The sequence below is a fragment of the Indicator indicator genome, chromosome 22, assembly GCF_027791375.1.
Source record: "Indicator indicator isolate 239-I01 chromosome 22, UM_Iind_1.1, whole genome shotgun sequence".
NCBI lineage: Eukaryota > Metazoa > Chordata > Aves > Piciformes > Indicatoridae > Indicator > Indicator indicator.
The window spans coordinates 8,565,332-8,582,290 of NC_072031.1; the positions used below are offsets into that span (position 1 = coordinate 8,565,332).

Below are 16,959 nucleotides of genomic sequence, written 5' to 3' on the forward strand. Positions count from 1 at the left end.
TAGCTCTGCAGAAGGAGCAGGGACGCCTGCAGCAATGCCAAAGCCCTCTTGTGGCTCCTCTCACACAGATTGCTCTCAGAATCCAGCGATTGGCAGCCAGCTGCTGCCATCTGTTGACAGCTTCCCAATGCGGTACTGAGTGAGCCTTGGTGCACCGCAGTGCTCTCACCAGGTTGCAGCCTGTTCTTAAACACCGGGCATAAGGAGCCATGGCAGTAAGCACCTGGAAACACTCATCTCAGACAGCAGAAGTGAGACCAGGCTGGACCCCACAGCTGGGTCACCAACCCTTTCCCTACTACTTTTGATTTAGTGATTGTCACAACTCAGTGAAGTTTTAGATTCATAGAATCTACACCTCGAAGGGTCTGGAGGTGACACAATCACTTCCACACTCGTTCAACATTTAGACTGTAGAATATCCAGGACAACATCAGAGGTGAAGCTTGGCAATTCAGGGGTATGCAGCACAGACCCTCACCCTCCCAGTTATCCCCACGTGAAGGTCAACTGCCTCTTTCCCATAGGGGACTCCTCCATCATTAACGCCCCTTTGCCCCACAGGTACCAAACACCTTTTCTAAACTGACACTTTGCCTTGATTGCCAGTTGCAACCCCTACCACACTTCCAGCTTGGTGCAATTTCCCCCCTCACCTCTCCCTGTTAATCTTTTTATTACCCAAAGTGATCGTTAACATTTACCCACACACTGCTTTCCCAGCCCTCAGCTCAGAAAACATCACTATGGTTCAAAAAAACAAAAACAAAAACAAAACAAAACACCAAACCCTACCACTTTCAGACTTTAAAAAATTTCTGCAAATCCATTTAAAGCAGTCCCATTGCTGGCCATGTCAAAACCCTGCATATCAGCTTGCAAGTCCCACTTCAGTAGTTCCCTGGATCTCAGCCAGCAGCAATTGCCCAGGAGCAAAGCTCTCATCAGTGAGATGTTAAGCTCCAAGATGGCCTTGTGAACTCAGACCAGCTGCATCAGATTCCATGTGTAGTAAACTGGAGTGGTTACACTTTAGCTGTACCATGGAAAAGGTTCACCTGCTGCTGCAGGCCTCCCTCCAAGTCATTCTTTTTACATTGCAACCCAAATTTCTATTTAGTAATTCTACAAAAGCCACCAGGCTGGCTTGTGAAATGACCTGCCAGGGTATTTCAAACTGCTCCATCCACTGAGACAGCAATTCTCTTCCTTCAGAAGCCTCTATGATAGTGAAGGACATAGAGTGGTATGATCTTCAGGGTTATTCCGAGCAAGAAACACAAAAGCTCATGTGTATATCAGTGCTTATTACTGCAGAACTGTCTCCATGAAGGATAGAAAAAACCCTGTAACAAACTAGCTTGATCTGACAATAAGCAGGGGTCAATACAGACTTCTTTTGACTTCATAACTACTCTTTGTAATGCAGCTTCCAGATCTTTATCTGAACGAATCTGTTTCAAACTGAGAAGCATACTGATCACATTTTGATGCTACCTACAATTCACAGGTTGTGACCTGAGACAACAGGCAAGACAGCCTCTTGTGTTATTGCCCTGCTCTTCTCAATTCAGCTGCCAGTGTGTTGTTGGATGCTAGTGCACACCACCACATTTACTGTAAGGATGCTTTCAGAGCTCTCTTCTTGCTCCTCAGTGTCATGGTAGCCAAGACCATGCTGCCTGTCTACAAAACTCTCTGGAAAACTTAATGGTCAGTTATCACCTTCAAGACACCATACTACATACCAAGCATCAGGACACCAAGGATAACTTGTTTCCAGCTCTTTGTATCAGAAGAACCACAAATTCAACAGCTGCTTTAAAGTATGTTGAAGCAAGCCAGCTGCACTTCAATAGGCTCCTTCCCAAGAGACTCCAGAGGGAAACAAGGCACTGGATTTGCAACTGCTGACAACACACACGAGTGCAGAAGCTTGCTTCTCATTCTCTACCATCTGCAGGTAGCTATCCAGCTCAGAAGTCACCTACTCTGTGTACTGCCTTGAAATAAGCTTTTTTTATCAAGTACACAATGATGTTGTGCCTGAAACAAAGACCAACACACTAAATATTCACTACCTGCAAGTTCAGATATCCTTATTTCCTCACTCCAAGACCTGAAGAAATCCCCAAGCTCTGTTTTCATGGCAACATGCAAAACTGTGTTGCACAGGAACCTCTTTATCCAAAACTCTGATTTTTCAAAGGACTTTCAGAGTAGAAATTTGAAGAAAAATTCACCTCCCCAAACTACTCCTTACACTGCAAGATGTAGAACATGCCTGCGATCTCCGATCAAGTTTCAATCATCTTAATTATTCCACAATCCCACATCTACGAACACTTTACACCATAAACAGGAAATCCCTTCTGGCAAGGCATCGTCTGTCATTTAACCAAAAGGTACAACTACAGAGTCACATAGATGGAACTAGAGAGACACAAGTCTCTAACACCCAAGAGGTGATCACCCTCCACCATAGCCAAGCATGCAGTTTAACACTGGAGTTCTCCTGCTAAGACTGCTGTGCAATAATGTGTGATTGCCACTCAAGTGGTAAATACTGAGTATGTCTTATAATTAACAGCAGTAAGAGCTGTGATCAGAGACAACGTGAAGCCCGAACGCTTGAAGTTGGGAGCTTAAGCTGTTACAAGCACTGCCACAGGTAGTGTTGGAAGCCATTGAAATACCAACTGGAAACACCAAAGTCCATTTGAACAATTTATTAAGTATCCTCTTTTTTTTACAAGGTTTAGAAAAAGAATCCCAGGATTTTGCCTCCTGTGTGTTTTCGCCTAGCCTCCTCGTGGTCCATGATGCCAGCTGAGGTTGTCAGTACAATGTACCTGTTAAGAGAGACAAATCTTCAGTTTATTGTTTGTTCCAGTCTCCTGCAGAGCTGACAGCACTAACTTCATTCATAACACCCAAGATCTCTTTCCGAAGGAATGGGGCCTAGCAAATTGACATGGGGTTACCAGACAATGAAAGAAACTTAGCACAAGTACAACTCTGCAGCACACAAAGGATGTTCACAGCCTGTTCTCCAAATATTTAAGTCTCAGCAAGAAGTTTCCTTGCATGTTCCCAGTGTAAAGTCAGCTCAGCTGATGTGGCAACAGCAGCTTCATAGTTCCTAGACAAAGTCTGCTTCTATTTTAAGCAGACATTTTTCTTCAGAGCAGGTAGAGTTGCCATGGTGCCAGACAGCTCCTCAGCTCCAAGTGCTTTGTCTCTCAGTGTTTTGAACACTGTGCAGTGATGGAGATGAGGATCTGGATTTGGGCTGACAACTGAAGCAGCCTCAGTCATTTGCTACTGCCAAAATGTGGTTTATCAGCACCTTCATCCACACTGCTCCACCTCTTGTGCCACCACTCTTTTTAAAATACTTTTAAAGGTATGACAGGACACACTAGTAAGCTGTAGAGGTTCAGCTAAAGCAGGTTATTACTGGGGCTTTACAACAGAAATGACAAGGAATGGTTAATCTGCATTTGACAGGACAGGCTGGCTGAGCCCCTGAAGACTCTTCTAGCTCTGTCATCCTGGTGCACTGAGATCTATTACTCCAGACAGTGAATTTTGGGAAGGAAAAATATACTGCATAGTGGCCAGATTTCTGTGTTGTGGAGGTCTGTTTAATAAGAGGTTCCAAGCATCTCATCACTTAATATCTAGTCAATTTATACACCATCACAAAGCTTAAATTTACACGATTGCTCTCCCGTCTATAAATGGCCACTAACAGGGAGTTAAAACCAGTAAGAGAAGTTCTACTTTTCCTGGTAAACTGCAGAAATACTGAAAATGAGAATTGACCAAAGCCAGGCAAAAATAAGTACTTGCTTAGCAGTGGCCCTTTAAAACTCTACATTGAAAATGGACTTTTTAGATTGGTGCCTACCTCCAGACTGATCAGAAAGAAAGGGCCAAGCCAGCAGGAAAGCATAAAGCACAACCCTGCAGTTTTACACAGGACAGATGTACCACTGCTCCATACTCACCCAAACTGACGTGAAGGCAGCAGGTTGTTCTGCCACTTTTCCAAATCCTTCAGCTGAACATCAAATCTGGGACTGATCACACCACACTATAAAACAAAATCCAATTACAAACTGGATTTGCACATTTGCCATTCCAGTTCACTGGATGATAGAATTTAACAACTGCAATTAAAATATACTTGGCAGCAAAAGACTGGAGTGTCAAGAAGCTCACTCTGCTACCCACAATATGGAAGAGTGCCTCCTCTCAGCTGAGACCCTCACACACTTATTCAGGTGTTGCTTCCTTGCCTCTTCCTCCTCCTCCTTCCTTAAACAGAGGGACTTGCACTGTTGCCTAAGTTAAACTAACAAATGGCTACACCTGGAAGAGCACAACAGCATACGACAAACCAGTAAAGACAAGCATCCTGTATCATCAAAAATCCACCAATTACTTTGGGATATTCTACTTATCATCATAATCAGCAGAAAAGTAATTGTACATTTTAAACAGGAAGAAATTAACATGGATTAGTGAAGTTTTCAAGTTAATCCTATTACTGACCACTACCACCAAGCACCTCCAGTTACCTCACTGGTTCCAGTTATCTTCATAAATATCCAAGAGCAAAACAGAAGCACACTGTCCTGCACTGATGGCCATTTCTCTGAACCAAGTAACTGTTCCCTTATTGCAGCTACTGAGAGAAACACTACATCCAGCTGCAACCTGGCAGGTCTGTTACCAGAGCATCCCACAAGAGTTCAAGGAACACTATGCTCAAACCTGGTATACATGATTTTTATCAGACACTTCACACCAGTTATTTGGGTAGTGTCAGAATTCTCCTCCTACTATAACCCAAGCCATTTTCAGCTGCAATATTTGTTCACTACAGAGACAGCCCCTAACTTATTTTAACCAAGTTTTTCTTTTCTTTTTTAATTTCTTTACAACAGAAGCTTAACTGGAAACAACTATGCAGAGGATGTCATCACACAACTAGACAATTGACCATTCTGTAACAAAAGCATTTCAAATATTTCTCAAACACCCATGAACACTTCAAATAGCAGAGGTACCTTAAAAGCACTAATTAACCTGACATTCAACTTTCCCTTAGCTGCAAGCCAAGCCCATCTAGTGCCAGCAGAAAGGCTTGTATTCTCAACATGTACACCTATATTAAACACCAACTGGGATGCAACTCAGTTCCTGTCTCTTAAAGCAAGTCTTCTAGATAGCTTAAACATCAAAGGACCTGAGAAACCACTGAGTAGCCAGGAAGCCTTTAAAGAGAAAGAAGCACAGTGTACTTGCAGACCTCCCTGAAAACACCTTCCATATTCAGAGTTTAAAACAAATGTAATTAACCATTCATACCATTATGATTAGAGAAATCATTTGCTAAGCACTGATAACACCCATATTACATGGATTCAACACATACCACCTTCTTAACAACTCATTCTTTCAGAACCAGAGTAGACAAACATTAAAAAAAAAAACCCTCTCATCTAAACACCTCCCTAGAGAAGTGAATTCAGGAAGACAAATCCTACCTTGTTGAGTCTGCCTGTGAGATTGACAACAATCTTCCCAGCTCTGTGATCATCAATTATCTCAAATTCACCAATGTAACCTACAGAAGATGAGCAAACAGACAAATTAAATACGTAATACTTCACTACATTAATAAAACTGAACTGTGTTGCACAACGCAAGGCAAATCATCCTGGCTTAGTCAAAGAGCACTTGAACAGAGGAGCATCCACAGAAGTCAGGAACGAGGAACAGGTCAGCACTGCACACTGGAGACTCACCGTGCTTCATCATGACGGTTAAGAAGCGGACGATGACCTTGGAGCAGGGCCTGATGAGGACCTGGCGTTTCCCACGTTTCTCTGCATTGTTGATGCTCTTGAGAGCATCGGCCAGAACGTTCATGCGCACCATGGTGCCTGTGGGCAAGATGAGAAGGAATAAGTTATGCACAGCAGCCTTTCAGCACCGTTTTTTTTAGGGTTTGTTTTAGATCTCTAAGATCCAAGACTGACAGAAATCTACATTAAACCTTAAAAACCATCTTTAGGCTAATTAGGAGATCAAATCACATACTCAGCTATACTCAAGAGGATTGCCAACTATCATGACAAGTTTGGAAACCTGATACACTTCATCAAACTTGACTTTATCAACATGCACACATGAAGACTTAAAAGGCACCATCTAGACAGCATTCCATCAGTACAGCACCCTTCTCAGGTGCACCGTTTTGGCTTTTAAAACCCAATCATATAGTACTAACACTGTTCAAAAACTAAGCATTACATGGCATGACTGCAGCTGCACTTGCTTATCCACAAAAAACCTGCAGGATACAAGCACAGCACAGCACTCTGGAAAGGAAACTGCGCATTATCTCTTCATTCCCGTAGCAAAACAAGAGCAACTGGATTACCGCAAGACATGACATGGTAGTCACCCCACTTATTAAGAGCCTGTGCGCTGCCAGCACCAGCCAGGAAGGTGCTCCTGCCCTGGGCCGCAGAGTTACTCCCAAAACGGTCAGGTCCTGTAGCACACGAGGGCTTTTACCACTCAGTCAAGGGCCCCCAGATGAGCAGGCTAGCTAATTCCTATCCCCACGGCGACTGCAGCCAGACCCCTAGTCCCGAGGGCCGCCCTTCTCCCAGAACCCTGCCCACCGTCCGCTCCCCAAGCCGTCCGCTACCTCCTCCCAGACCTCGCTGCACGATCCTCACTTACTTAAGTCTGCACACTGCGCGGCCCGGTTCCCCCGAGTCCTGCCCAGCCCGGCTTCCCACAGCACTGGCCCGGGCCTGGCTGCCACGTTAGCCTCCGCCCTCGACTCCCGCCCCGCATGTTTGCAAAAAGCAGAGACACAGGCAGGAGGGTTTCCCCCCACCCTCCACTCCAGAGGCTCTAAAGAGTGCTAGGGGAGACGCTGGCAGCTAAAAATTGGCCGGTCCGGTCAGACGCATCCTCATAGCCCCGGAAAGGCTAACAGAGATGGCCGCAGGGCTCGGATGGGACCGGGAAGCGGCGGATAGCAACCGGGACACAGTAACACTCCCTACTCACCGGTGCAGCAAGATGGCGGAAAAGGAAGAGGCCGGGCGCCCGCGCGGGATTATGGGAGGGCCATGAGCGTGAGGCGCTGCAAGTTGCCCCCCGAGATCTCGCGAGACTTTACGTCCGCAGGAGACTCGGGCCAGGTCTGTCATTCTCATTGGTCGAGAGCCGGACTCGCACTTCCGGAGCGACGCTGCTGCCGGGTTTCTATAGCAACCAGCACGCTTCGCAGCGAGTCGGGACACCGCAGGGCGGGAGGGACAAAAAGCGCGTAGCCGGGAGGCATGCGCTCCCTGAGGCCTGCGGGATCCGTACTGCGGCGTACACGTCTGCGCGGCTTTCAAAGGCCACTGCAGGCTACGCACCGACCTACCCACCCACGGCTAACCGCAGAGAGCAGGACCCTCCGGGAGAAAAAAACCGCAACCAGAAAGCCAACCCACCCCCAAGAACAAAAGGACCTCACTGGCACCGTTCCTTAGTTCTGTATTTTGGGGGATGGGGCGGGAGGGGTGTGTCTCTCCTGTTTTAAATTTTTTCTTCACAGGACAGAACACAACAGAGGAATTCCCCAAACATTTCCCCAGAAGTTTGAATGTGGCCATGCATGTTGGAGAAGAGTGCAGCCACACCAGCCCTATCAAGGAGAAAGCTGAAGGTCTGGAGTGATCAAAGCTGCACCAAGGAGACACGTTCCTGCTTAACTTCACCGAGGAACACAGCTCTCAGAACTCTAATAAACGTACAGCACCCTAAAAGAGCGTTGACAGGGTGGTAGAGGGACTGCCACCAGCTCTCCCACAGACAACTGTGTGACCTTGCATAGTGTCCCTGCTGGTCTTCCAATGTCCAGCATTTCTACCAGTGACAGCCAGTGCAGAGCACTTCCAAATCACAGCTTCAAGGTCACACTGCAGCACCTCCCAACAGTTCAGATCTACTGCGAAGGTTGGGGTCTGATTTGCCCACAACACATCACTTTTGTCAGTGTTAATCAGCTGCAGGTGACATCACTGCCTTTCTCCTCTGCCGCAGGACCTGCCAGGGTACTGCCATGGCTGAACAGAAGTTTTACTGTTCACAGCAAGCTGCCTCAAACCAGAAGTGTTTTTCTGCAAGGACACTGTGCCTCGATCACCACACAGCACTAACACCACCCTTCCCAGCACCTGTCCTTGAATGAGAGACTCATTTACACCATTTTCTGTACATCCACAAAGAGCAAGTCTTACAGAAGTGTTTTTACTCTGTATTTACCTATTCAACAGTTACAACAGACACTGAAGAGAGTTTATTTTAAAACAGTAAACTTTCAAAATGCATTAACACAGGTTTTAGCTTTCTAAAGAAAAAAAAGGTCAGTTTTAAAAAAAGGAAGGAGAGATCATAGTAAAAAAAGCACAACCAATACAGACAGGCTTATTTACAGAGACAAACCTAGCATCATCAAAGTGATTCTGTATACAGACACAACATTCATACAACCAAAGGTGCTACATGGCTCCATGACAACAGCAGTTTTCAGGACAATCAGCTGTTAAGGTAACACACACCTTAACTCTTTTTCTACAGTCTCAGTGCAATGAAGTTTACACTACAGCTAAATAACTGAACTACAGATTTATATATTCCAGACCCCTATTCACAGATAATCAGGTATATGCAGCCAAAAAAAGCAAACAGAATCAGTGAGACAAAGGGATCATCAACTGCCCTGATTTTGGGTATGCAACCCCAGCTGTGATCATTCCTATTCAGTTAATTGTCCTCCCTCCACAAGCATCAGTAGTAACAAGCTTCCAAGAAGTGTAAGCTTTCAGAACTTTTTATACTTGCTGTAGCCACAAACTAATCATCAGTGGAACTATCTCAGGTACTGTTATCAGCCATTACCATGCTGATGGTTTTGAGTTGGGGTATTTATTCACACGGCCTCTTAGTTAAGCTCTGTACATCAAAGGTCAGGATCTTCCACATAAGAGCAGCTGCAGGCTGCAGAACCCTAGACAGCACAGTGAGAGACAAATCCACAGCAGTTGCTAGTGGCATTTTCACTTCATCAGAGAGCCAATCAAAAGAAAAAAAAAAGCCAGTGAGCAATACAACTTCTATTGTCTTAATTATACATTAATTCTTAAAACTGTTCCCAAGGAAACCTTTCACAAGAGTGAACAGCACTTCAGTCTTCATTCATTTTTCTTTTCCTTGTGCTTAAGAAGTTTGTTTATCTCCCTTTTGGCCATTCCAACATACTTTGTAATGATCCCATGCTGATTTAGTCCAGGAAACAGCAACAAGAAACTTACTAGAGAGAAAAAAAGTAAACAGGAGGAATTACTTAATATTCCTTCAACAAGCTTCTTGCAATTCCATACTGCTCTTAAATCCCAGTAACTGACTGAAAACATGAAAATAATCCTGCAACAATGTCACCACACCCATACAATCAATAATTCCTTCTACCAGCATTATATGATTTCAAGCAGCTAACAGAAAAGCTACTACTTTTGCATGCTGCACACTTACCAATAAGATAGGTCAGAAAGAGATTGTGGACTTGCTGTCCAATCCAGGCAACCACAGCAAGAGAAAACAACATGGTCATGAAGTACTAAAAAATGAAAAGGGCATAGTTATCACAGACCTGTTGGGAGATCTCTCCCTTCAATATCCTGCAACACACACCAACATTTAAAACTGGAAATTTGCTGGCTCTTCCACAACAAGCCCATGTGCAAAGGCTTGAGATGACAGCCTACACTTGTATGTTCTCATTTATTTTCAGACCATTAGTTTCACAAGATGCTTTTCTGTCCAGATATCCTTTCCTGTCACACTACATCATCCCCACTGATACAGCTTCAGCCTCACACAGTACCTGAAGTTGTTTTCAGCACAGGGAGCTCAGCAGCTGATGTACCTAAGCTAAGATTTAGTTTCTCAGACTGTGTTTGCTGGAAACAAGCTGTTTCCAAAACCTGACCTGTGCCAAGAAACCCAGTTTAGCTTTATCTTCACATCAAGGAAATGCTCCTAAGTGCACAGTGTGCAAGTCTGAAGTCAGGTATCTTGCCACTCCAGGTTTGAATAAGATGAGTGACTGGCACTGAGTCACAGGCAGAACTGCTGGTTCTGATTTGAATTATCATTTTATTCAGACACGTGCCTTGCTAAAATACTCAATACCAAACAAAACACATGAAATCTCTACAGCAATAGAGATGAACTCCTAGAGCTTGTTACCATTTTAGGCTTCTCTTCCTTAAGCGTGAAGAGACGTTTCCACCAGCCCACAATTCGGCGACGAGACTTGACCAGATTGCCGCAGATCTCATGAAATCTTTGCTGCTGTTCTGTAGTCCTAGAGGAAAGAAGCCAGGAGTGAGAATTCAAGACTTCACCTGAAATTTAAGAAATCTCCTACAGCATTTTTCCAGCAGTGAAATTTTATCTAGTACTTATCCTGGCATTTGCTTCAGTTAGTTTTATACCTTGTCTTTGGCATGCACTGCATTGCAGCTGCCCATGTAATTTTTTTATACACTGACCTCCCTCCAGTTGACCCCCAAGAGAACCATATCCAAACTGGCCAACTGCTCACTTCATCTGATACCAGTGTGATACACACAAGTAATACTCACCTAATACCAGTGTCTATTACTTTGGCTTTTATGCTGCTTCATTATTAGACACAGACATTTATCCACTGGTCATCTTAAAGCAGATACACTAAAATTTACTTTTAACTCAAAATGCAGTTGAAATAAGTTTCTCTCCTTAGACAAGCCTTGCCTTTTTCCCAATCTGTTTGCAATCACTCTTGACCACTCTCTGCATTACTCTTTTCCTTCTTCCTATTTACTACTGCAACTCCTACCAAGTATGTAATCTAACACCCTTCTTCACCATTTTAGTTCTAAATATCTATCATCCTTTAATTACTAAAAACTAGTTTATAGCAGAATTAACTAGCATCTTTAATGGAGGGCAAATAATGTGCTGATGCCTTCAAGAATCTCGTTTTTCTAGAAGAGAAAGAACATACAGGTATGTTGTAGTAGCTATCTTTCATAAAAAGAATGAAGGACATCTTACTAGCGCCCTTGATTCATGTATCATAGAAGTTGCTGATTTCTTACTACAATGACTCTACAAAGTTCCTGTTTGATATTTGCAAGTCAGATATCCATTCTGATAAAGTTCAGTTATTTACACTCAGGAAACTGTTTCAATTCAAGCTTTCCTCACCATTTATTGGAGCCAAATATTCTAGGTGCAAGAGCAGGAACAAGATAATCAGCCAAGCAGAGGAACATTACGAAACAGGAGACACCTGAAAGAACACTTGGGTCCAAGTAGTAAATCATCCTGCAGAAAGAAAATAACAGAAGTGACTTCTGGATGAAGTACCATCTCAGAACATAATTCAACACAGCTTTTGTAACAGTGTGCAGTGCATGCAGTTACTTCTTGTAAAAGTTACTTTTCATTTTCATTCCATTTTCATTGTTCTCCAGCTCCTATACAACTCCTGCCAGGCAGAAGAGTGATTATTCCTGTCTCATGTGGTTGAACACATATTTTTGTAACTACCCTAGGCAGGCTGGGGTCACCCTGACTGCTACCATGTTACATAAAAGCAGGTACAAGTGCCTTCAGCCAGCCAGTTCTGCATGTCCAACCCAGAGACTGGCAACATTTCCCCTAGCCTGCTGACTGAAAGTTACCTGCATCCTTTTCCTCCTTTCTCAAAAGGCAGGGCAGAGAACGTTAAAAAACAAGCTGTGCAAAAGTGACTGATCTCATCCTAAACACAGCAATAAATATGCAGGACTGGGAAGTTTGCCCTACAGAAACAAGATTTCCATAATGATGTTGCTAGGAAAAAACAAAAAAACAGGAGATAACCAGATCTGACTAAGAAACAGAATCCAAAGGATGATGGTAGAACACGAACACACCACAATGAACATACAGCCAAGTAGGATAAAAAACTACAGCAACTATTACTGGCAAACAGCTTGTGTAGAAAGCTCTGCCCTCCCCTCTGAGGAGGATATGTCTCCTGTTAGTTCCCATTCTCAGTCCTCAAGGTTTTTCTTTTCAGCAAAGTTCACACACATTCAGAAACAGCACCTGGAGTAAAAGCCTTCCTGTCAGATTTTGTTTCAGATGTCTTACTAGTTTACTGAATAGGTTTGATATTTGCCATGAAATGGCTGTTCTAGGCTCACTCTACAAGCTACTTACAGAAAGGAAAAAGAAACCACACTCATGAGTGCCAGGGGGAACCAGGGTCTCTCCCAGCGAAGGACTTTATCAGTCAGCAGAATCACTTCTCCCCATCCTTGCAACTGTTCTTCCAAGCTAGAAGTTTCTGTAGCCTACAAAAAGAGAAGAAAACCCTTTTATTACTACCCAGAGTATCAAATTAATTCGCACACTCAGAGTAGCTACAAAAAGTGTCATAATTAAGACCCCAGATGAGTACCTGAGTAATTACACTACCAATAACACCGTAAGCTTTGTACTAAGTTCTCACGTTTTAACTATGACACTTTAATAATTAAAATCCTAACAAAGTAGCAGCATGTGTTATTAAACCAAATGATGCCTCCTCCCAGATTTTGCCAAAGTGTTTTCTCCCAGTCTCCCATTTATGGTACCCCCCTCCCTCAGATTAGTAGAAAGTCAATTTTTAATTCTAGCTAAAACCTCTCAAGTTTTCAGTGTCAACATCTGCAAAATGGCAACTTCACCACACTAAACTGAAGCTTTCTAGTTGCTGCCCAACACCATTTTTTTTATATTATGTGGAAAATGGATAAAAAAAATCAGAATCCACAGTAGAGGGAAGCTACCCAATGATGGCACTTGGACTGCAGTTTTTCCACAGGTAGTCCAAGACAGTGATCAGGCAGCCTTCAAATTCCTCTTCCTGTATTATTCCTACATGCCTCTCCACACATTTTCTGCAAGCAGGCCCTATCAAGTACAGCATTAGCTTACTAAGATATCTCAGAGATTACAAAATTCAGGTAACCATGAACAGAACTACTCACTGCCCAAGTACTATGAGGTGAAAAGTCAGCAAGACCTGCACACATTCTGGACAGAGACAGCAGAACAAATTTCATTCTCAGCTGTCTACTACATTTAAATGAGAAGCCTGACACCATCAGAATAACAAACACAGCTGAGTGCAGCTATAACAGCAAAGAATAGTTTTCTTGTGTGATACTGTTGGAAACTATGTGAAAACTACAGCTCGGGATGAGGGGGGGAGGGAAAGTAGGAGACTATCTGACATGCTGCTGAAAACCTTCCAGTTATTTCATGTTTCACTCACGTTAGAAACACAAACTTGTCACATGCAGGAGAACAAAAAAAGGGCTGCGTTTCTCCACAAGGTATTTTATACCAAGCTGCTTTGCTCTATTACCTCTGTCTGCATTTAACATGACAAGCAAGAGAAAACTGAATGGGAATCAGATGGGAATAAAACAATTTTACTAGGAGCAGCCTGCCTCCATCAACCTAGGAGACAATTACTGTAAGCTGTTTTCTCATTAGGACAGATGTCAACACCATCTTCGTTCCAAAGCCCAGCCATCAAAACTGTTTTTTCATTGATCGAGTTTCCATAGAAAGCAACTTCTGCATCCCCCGGGAACGCTGCACCCCTCTCCGGCAACGCCGCTCTGCGCACTTTTTCTGCAGAACTTCCAACCTCCCACCGCTGCGCTACTCAGCGTTTCTCTGTGCCTGCCAGGCTGGAGCTCCCTGCTGCAAGGGACGGCACCGACCGGCGCTGCACTCCACGGCTTCCCTTCCGCACCCCCATCACATGTTTCCACGGCGATTTTCCGTTGCTCACAGCAGAGGTTTACTATTCGCGATAAACTGACATAGCCTTACGCTTACGTTTCCAAGTATTCAAGCCCACCCCCTAACATATATAATTAAGCTAAGCTCATCATCCAGCTCCTGACCCTCTCCTGCATCGCTGACACTCGACAGCGGAGCCAAAGGATGTTGAAACGCAAAGACATGAACGTGAACCGCCAGCCTTGCACACCAGGTAAAGCCAGGCATTGCTGTTAGCTCCTTCCTGCGAGCAGCACAAGAGCCGTGCTCGCTCCCAGGGACAGCACAGAGCAGCCTCCTCCAACTCAGCCCCGCCAGGCCCTCAGGAACGAGCCGAACACCGCACAGAAACCTTTGGCAAGCAGACGCGAGCGCAGGGAGGGAATTCGCCCGCGCCTTACAAGCTCGGGGCCCGAAGTGGCCCTCCCCAACCGCTCCCAGGCCTGGCTCCTCCACCTCCCGCAGCGCCGGTAGAGCCGACCGGCCGCCAGCTTTCCCCGGCCACTGGGAAACAAAGCACATGCCCGCCGCCAGCCCCAGAAGGGGCCACTCGGCCCGGCGCCGCCGCCCTCACCAGCTGGTAGACGCTGTTGTTGTCACCCTCCGCCATCTTGAGCTGCCCGTACACCACCACCCCCTCCCGCGCCGTGCCGCCGCCTTTTATAGCCTCCGCAGTTCGTCTCGATACTCTGACTGGCCCTCTCGAAATCAGATGGGCCAATTCCAGAGCGCCTGTCGCGGCACGGCGGCAGCCGGTTGGCTGGTGGGATTCGAATAGCAACAGCCGCCCAATCGGCGTGTAGCTGCCTCGCCTTCTCCCCTCCGTCGCAATGCGACTGGGGTCGGAACGGGCGTTGGGGGGCGGCTGTCTCGGGGTCGGTGGTTGAGGCGGGTGGGGGCCGGGGCCGGCCCTGCCCGGGGAAAGGGGGTGGCAGGCCTAGCCCAGGCAGCCTCGGGCGAGCGCCGAGGGAGGTGTCGCACCTGCGGCTTGGCCAGAGGCAGCAACGCCGCCCTCCCCGGAGTGATAACAGAGGCGGATAGCAAAGGCACCTCCCCACCATGCTTTGTGTCTTGCAGAGGCTGTAGCAGCATGGTATTGACACAGGAGAAAGGCACTAAGATGTATTTATATTTTCTGACTCAACTTGCCAAATGTTTCAGTCACACGTGTTAATGAGCTTAAGCCCAGGCCTTGGGATGCAAAGCGTTTCCAAAATAAGGACAAAGAAAACATCGCTTCTGGCACCAGGACTGCCATACTTCTCCAACACAGATCACGAGCTTGATGGAAAAGATGACACTGGAATGCAAAATCATAGCTGCACTGAAGTGTTTGATCTCTTACAGGGTGCTTTTCACACACCTGCAAGGTTGTATGTAAAGAGCAGATAACTCCCAAACAACTTTCAAACTCATTTACATGTTGCTAAAAGCCAGGAGTGGTTTTGCGTACCATTTTGTACTACAAAATGGAGTCCACCCGCAAAATCCATAATTTTAGCGTGGCTAAGCTCAAACAAAACCTAATTATGTAAGGAAGTGGTGCCAGCAGTAATTCCAATCAGTCTTTTGAGGAAGTATGAACACACACACACACACACAAGTATTTTGCATTGCTGTTCCTAGTATGTGCAGCATCTGGCAGAAGCCACTCCTCTGCCTATTTCATATCATCAGCCACCTCCTGCTTTCCTTTTATTTGCATGACTCTCACCACAAAACCAGAAGCACTTACCAGGTGTTGCCATCAGCTCCAAATGCTCTCATTTCCTTCCAGCCAGTCTCAAAGGCCAGCTCCCCCCCCAGTTCACTTATAGATTTTCCTCCCACCCTAGAGGCCCACAGAGGAGCAGTTCCCATAAGCGTTTCTCCACAGGTCAGAGGGGCAGAAGGAAACTCAGTCCTTGCAGAACGTCCTCACTGCTCAGAAACACCACAGCTGGGCCACTGCAATGCAGAGAACAGCATGGGGCCCTGCCATGTTACTCCACACCTTCACAGAAACATTCAGGCTAGAAAAGTCCCTTGGGAGCATCAAGTCCAACCAATAACCCTCCTCTGCAAAGTTTGCCCTTAAACTACATCCCCAACCACTGCATCTAAATGACTGTTAAACGCATCCAGGGTTGGTGACTTAACCACCTCCCTGGGCAGCCCAGTCCAACGCTTGCCCACTTTTGATGTGGTCTTCCTCACTGAGCAACCAGACCTTTTGAAGCCCAATATAAACCAGCAAAAAGACATGTGTGCATGGAGACGTGGATGTATTTATCACTTTGGTTGTTAAAATCAGCGCCTAATGTACAATGGTAATACACAGTAGCTCAGCATGGAAAACCTGTTCTTCAGCTCCCATATGCTACCTGAGCTGCAGAAAGCCATTCTGTTCTCTACCGCATGACACAGATCCCACTGCAAGATGATGCATTCTTCCTATGCTGAGATTCCCTCTTCTGAGATTCTCTACACAGAGAATTATACACCCAAGCTCACTTCAAAGCAGCCTTAAAAGGAGCAGTTTAATTGCTCTGTGCACTTAGACACAAATTTTACATGCTAAGTCTCCACCCATTCATCATTCCTAATACCATAAATGCGTCTCCAACTTTTTCCTTATGTTATTAAAAATGAGTTTGATGGATGGCAAAATTGCTCTAATAAGCCATGCATTTAAGTACATACAACAGTAGTTTTCTGCATTGTCTGTATTTGGAAAAAAAATTAACAGCATACTCATGAACAACAAGCATGTATTAATTGGGTGCTGTGTTGAAGCACAAGATGGATGGATGACAGGTGCCATTTCAAACTGTTTTCCTAGTCCAATTCTTTTATGCATAAAGGGGTGTGTCTGCTAATTTTTGGAAGAGTGAAAAAAAAAAAGGGTAGGGGCAAAGAAACCTTTGAAGCACTTGAGTGTGCTAAAAGAGAATGGCACAAAACAGACTAATCAATAATTGAAGCAAATTAGGGACTGCAGAGCTTTCACCTCTCCAGCCC

At 45.1% G+C, this 16,959-nt stretch overlaps 2 protein-coding genes across 2 annotated transcripts; both read right to left on the reverse strand.

Annotated features, from left to right (window-relative positions):
• Positions 1-2,720: 2,720 nt before the first annotated feature.
• On the reverse strand, positions 2,721-7,130 carry RPS15A (ribosomal protein S15a). Its single transcript, XM_054391121.1, has 5 exons — positions 7,102-7,130; positions 5,820-5,957; positions 5,559-5,638; positions 4,014-4,099; positions 2,721-2,852 (listed from the first exon to the last, which is right to left on the reverse strand). Exons 2-5 carry the CDS (start codon positions 5,950-5,952, stop codon positions 2,759-2,761), a joined length of 393 nt encoding a protein of 130 aa, XP_054247096.1. The 5' UTR covers positions 5,953-5,957; positions 7,102-7,130; the 3' UTR covers positions 2,721-2,758.
• A 1,249-nt stretch (positions 7,131-8,379) lies between these two features.
• Positions 8,380-14,569, reverse strand: ARL6IP1 (ADP ribosylation factor like GTPase 6 interacting protein 1). Its single transcript, XM_054391075.1, has 6 exons — positions 14,534-14,569; positions 12,343-12,476; positions 11,341-11,460; positions 10,336-10,453; positions 9,619-9,703; positions 8,380-9,397 (listed from the first exon to the last, which is right to left on the reverse strand). The coding sequence occupies exons 1-6, from the start codon at positions 14,567-14,569 to the stop codon at positions 9,279-9,281; spliced, it is 612 nt and encodes a 203-aa protein (XP_054247050.1). The 3' UTR covers positions 8,380-9,278.
• Between the last annotated feature and the right edge of the window lie 2,390 nt (positions 14,570-16,959).

Coding starts and splice junctions, on each gene's coding strand:
- RPS15A (XM_054391121.1), bottom strand. CDS start 5,952: ATGGTGCGCATGAACGTTCTGGCCGATGCTCTCAAGAGCATCAACAAT. Junction 5,639..5,819: donor AACCGTCATGATGAAGCACG/GTGAGTCTCCAG, acceptor CATCTTCTGTAG/GTTACATTGGTGAATTTGAG. Junction 2,853..4,013: donor CTGCCTTCACGTCAGTTTGG/GTGAGTATGGAG, acceptor CTCTCTTAACAG/GTACATTGTACTGACAACCT.
- ARL6IP1 (XM_054391075.1), bottom strand. CDS start 14,569: ATGGCGGAGGGTGACAACAACAGCGTCTACCAGCTG. Junction 11,461..12,342: donor GTGGTTTCTTTTTCCTTTCT/GTAAGTAGCTTG, acceptor TTCTTTCTGCAG/GATGATTTACTACTTGGACC. Junction 9,398..9,618: donor CTTTCTGACCTATCTTATTG/GTAAGTGTGCAG, acceptor TTTTCTCTCTAG/TAAGTTTCTTGTTGCTGTTT.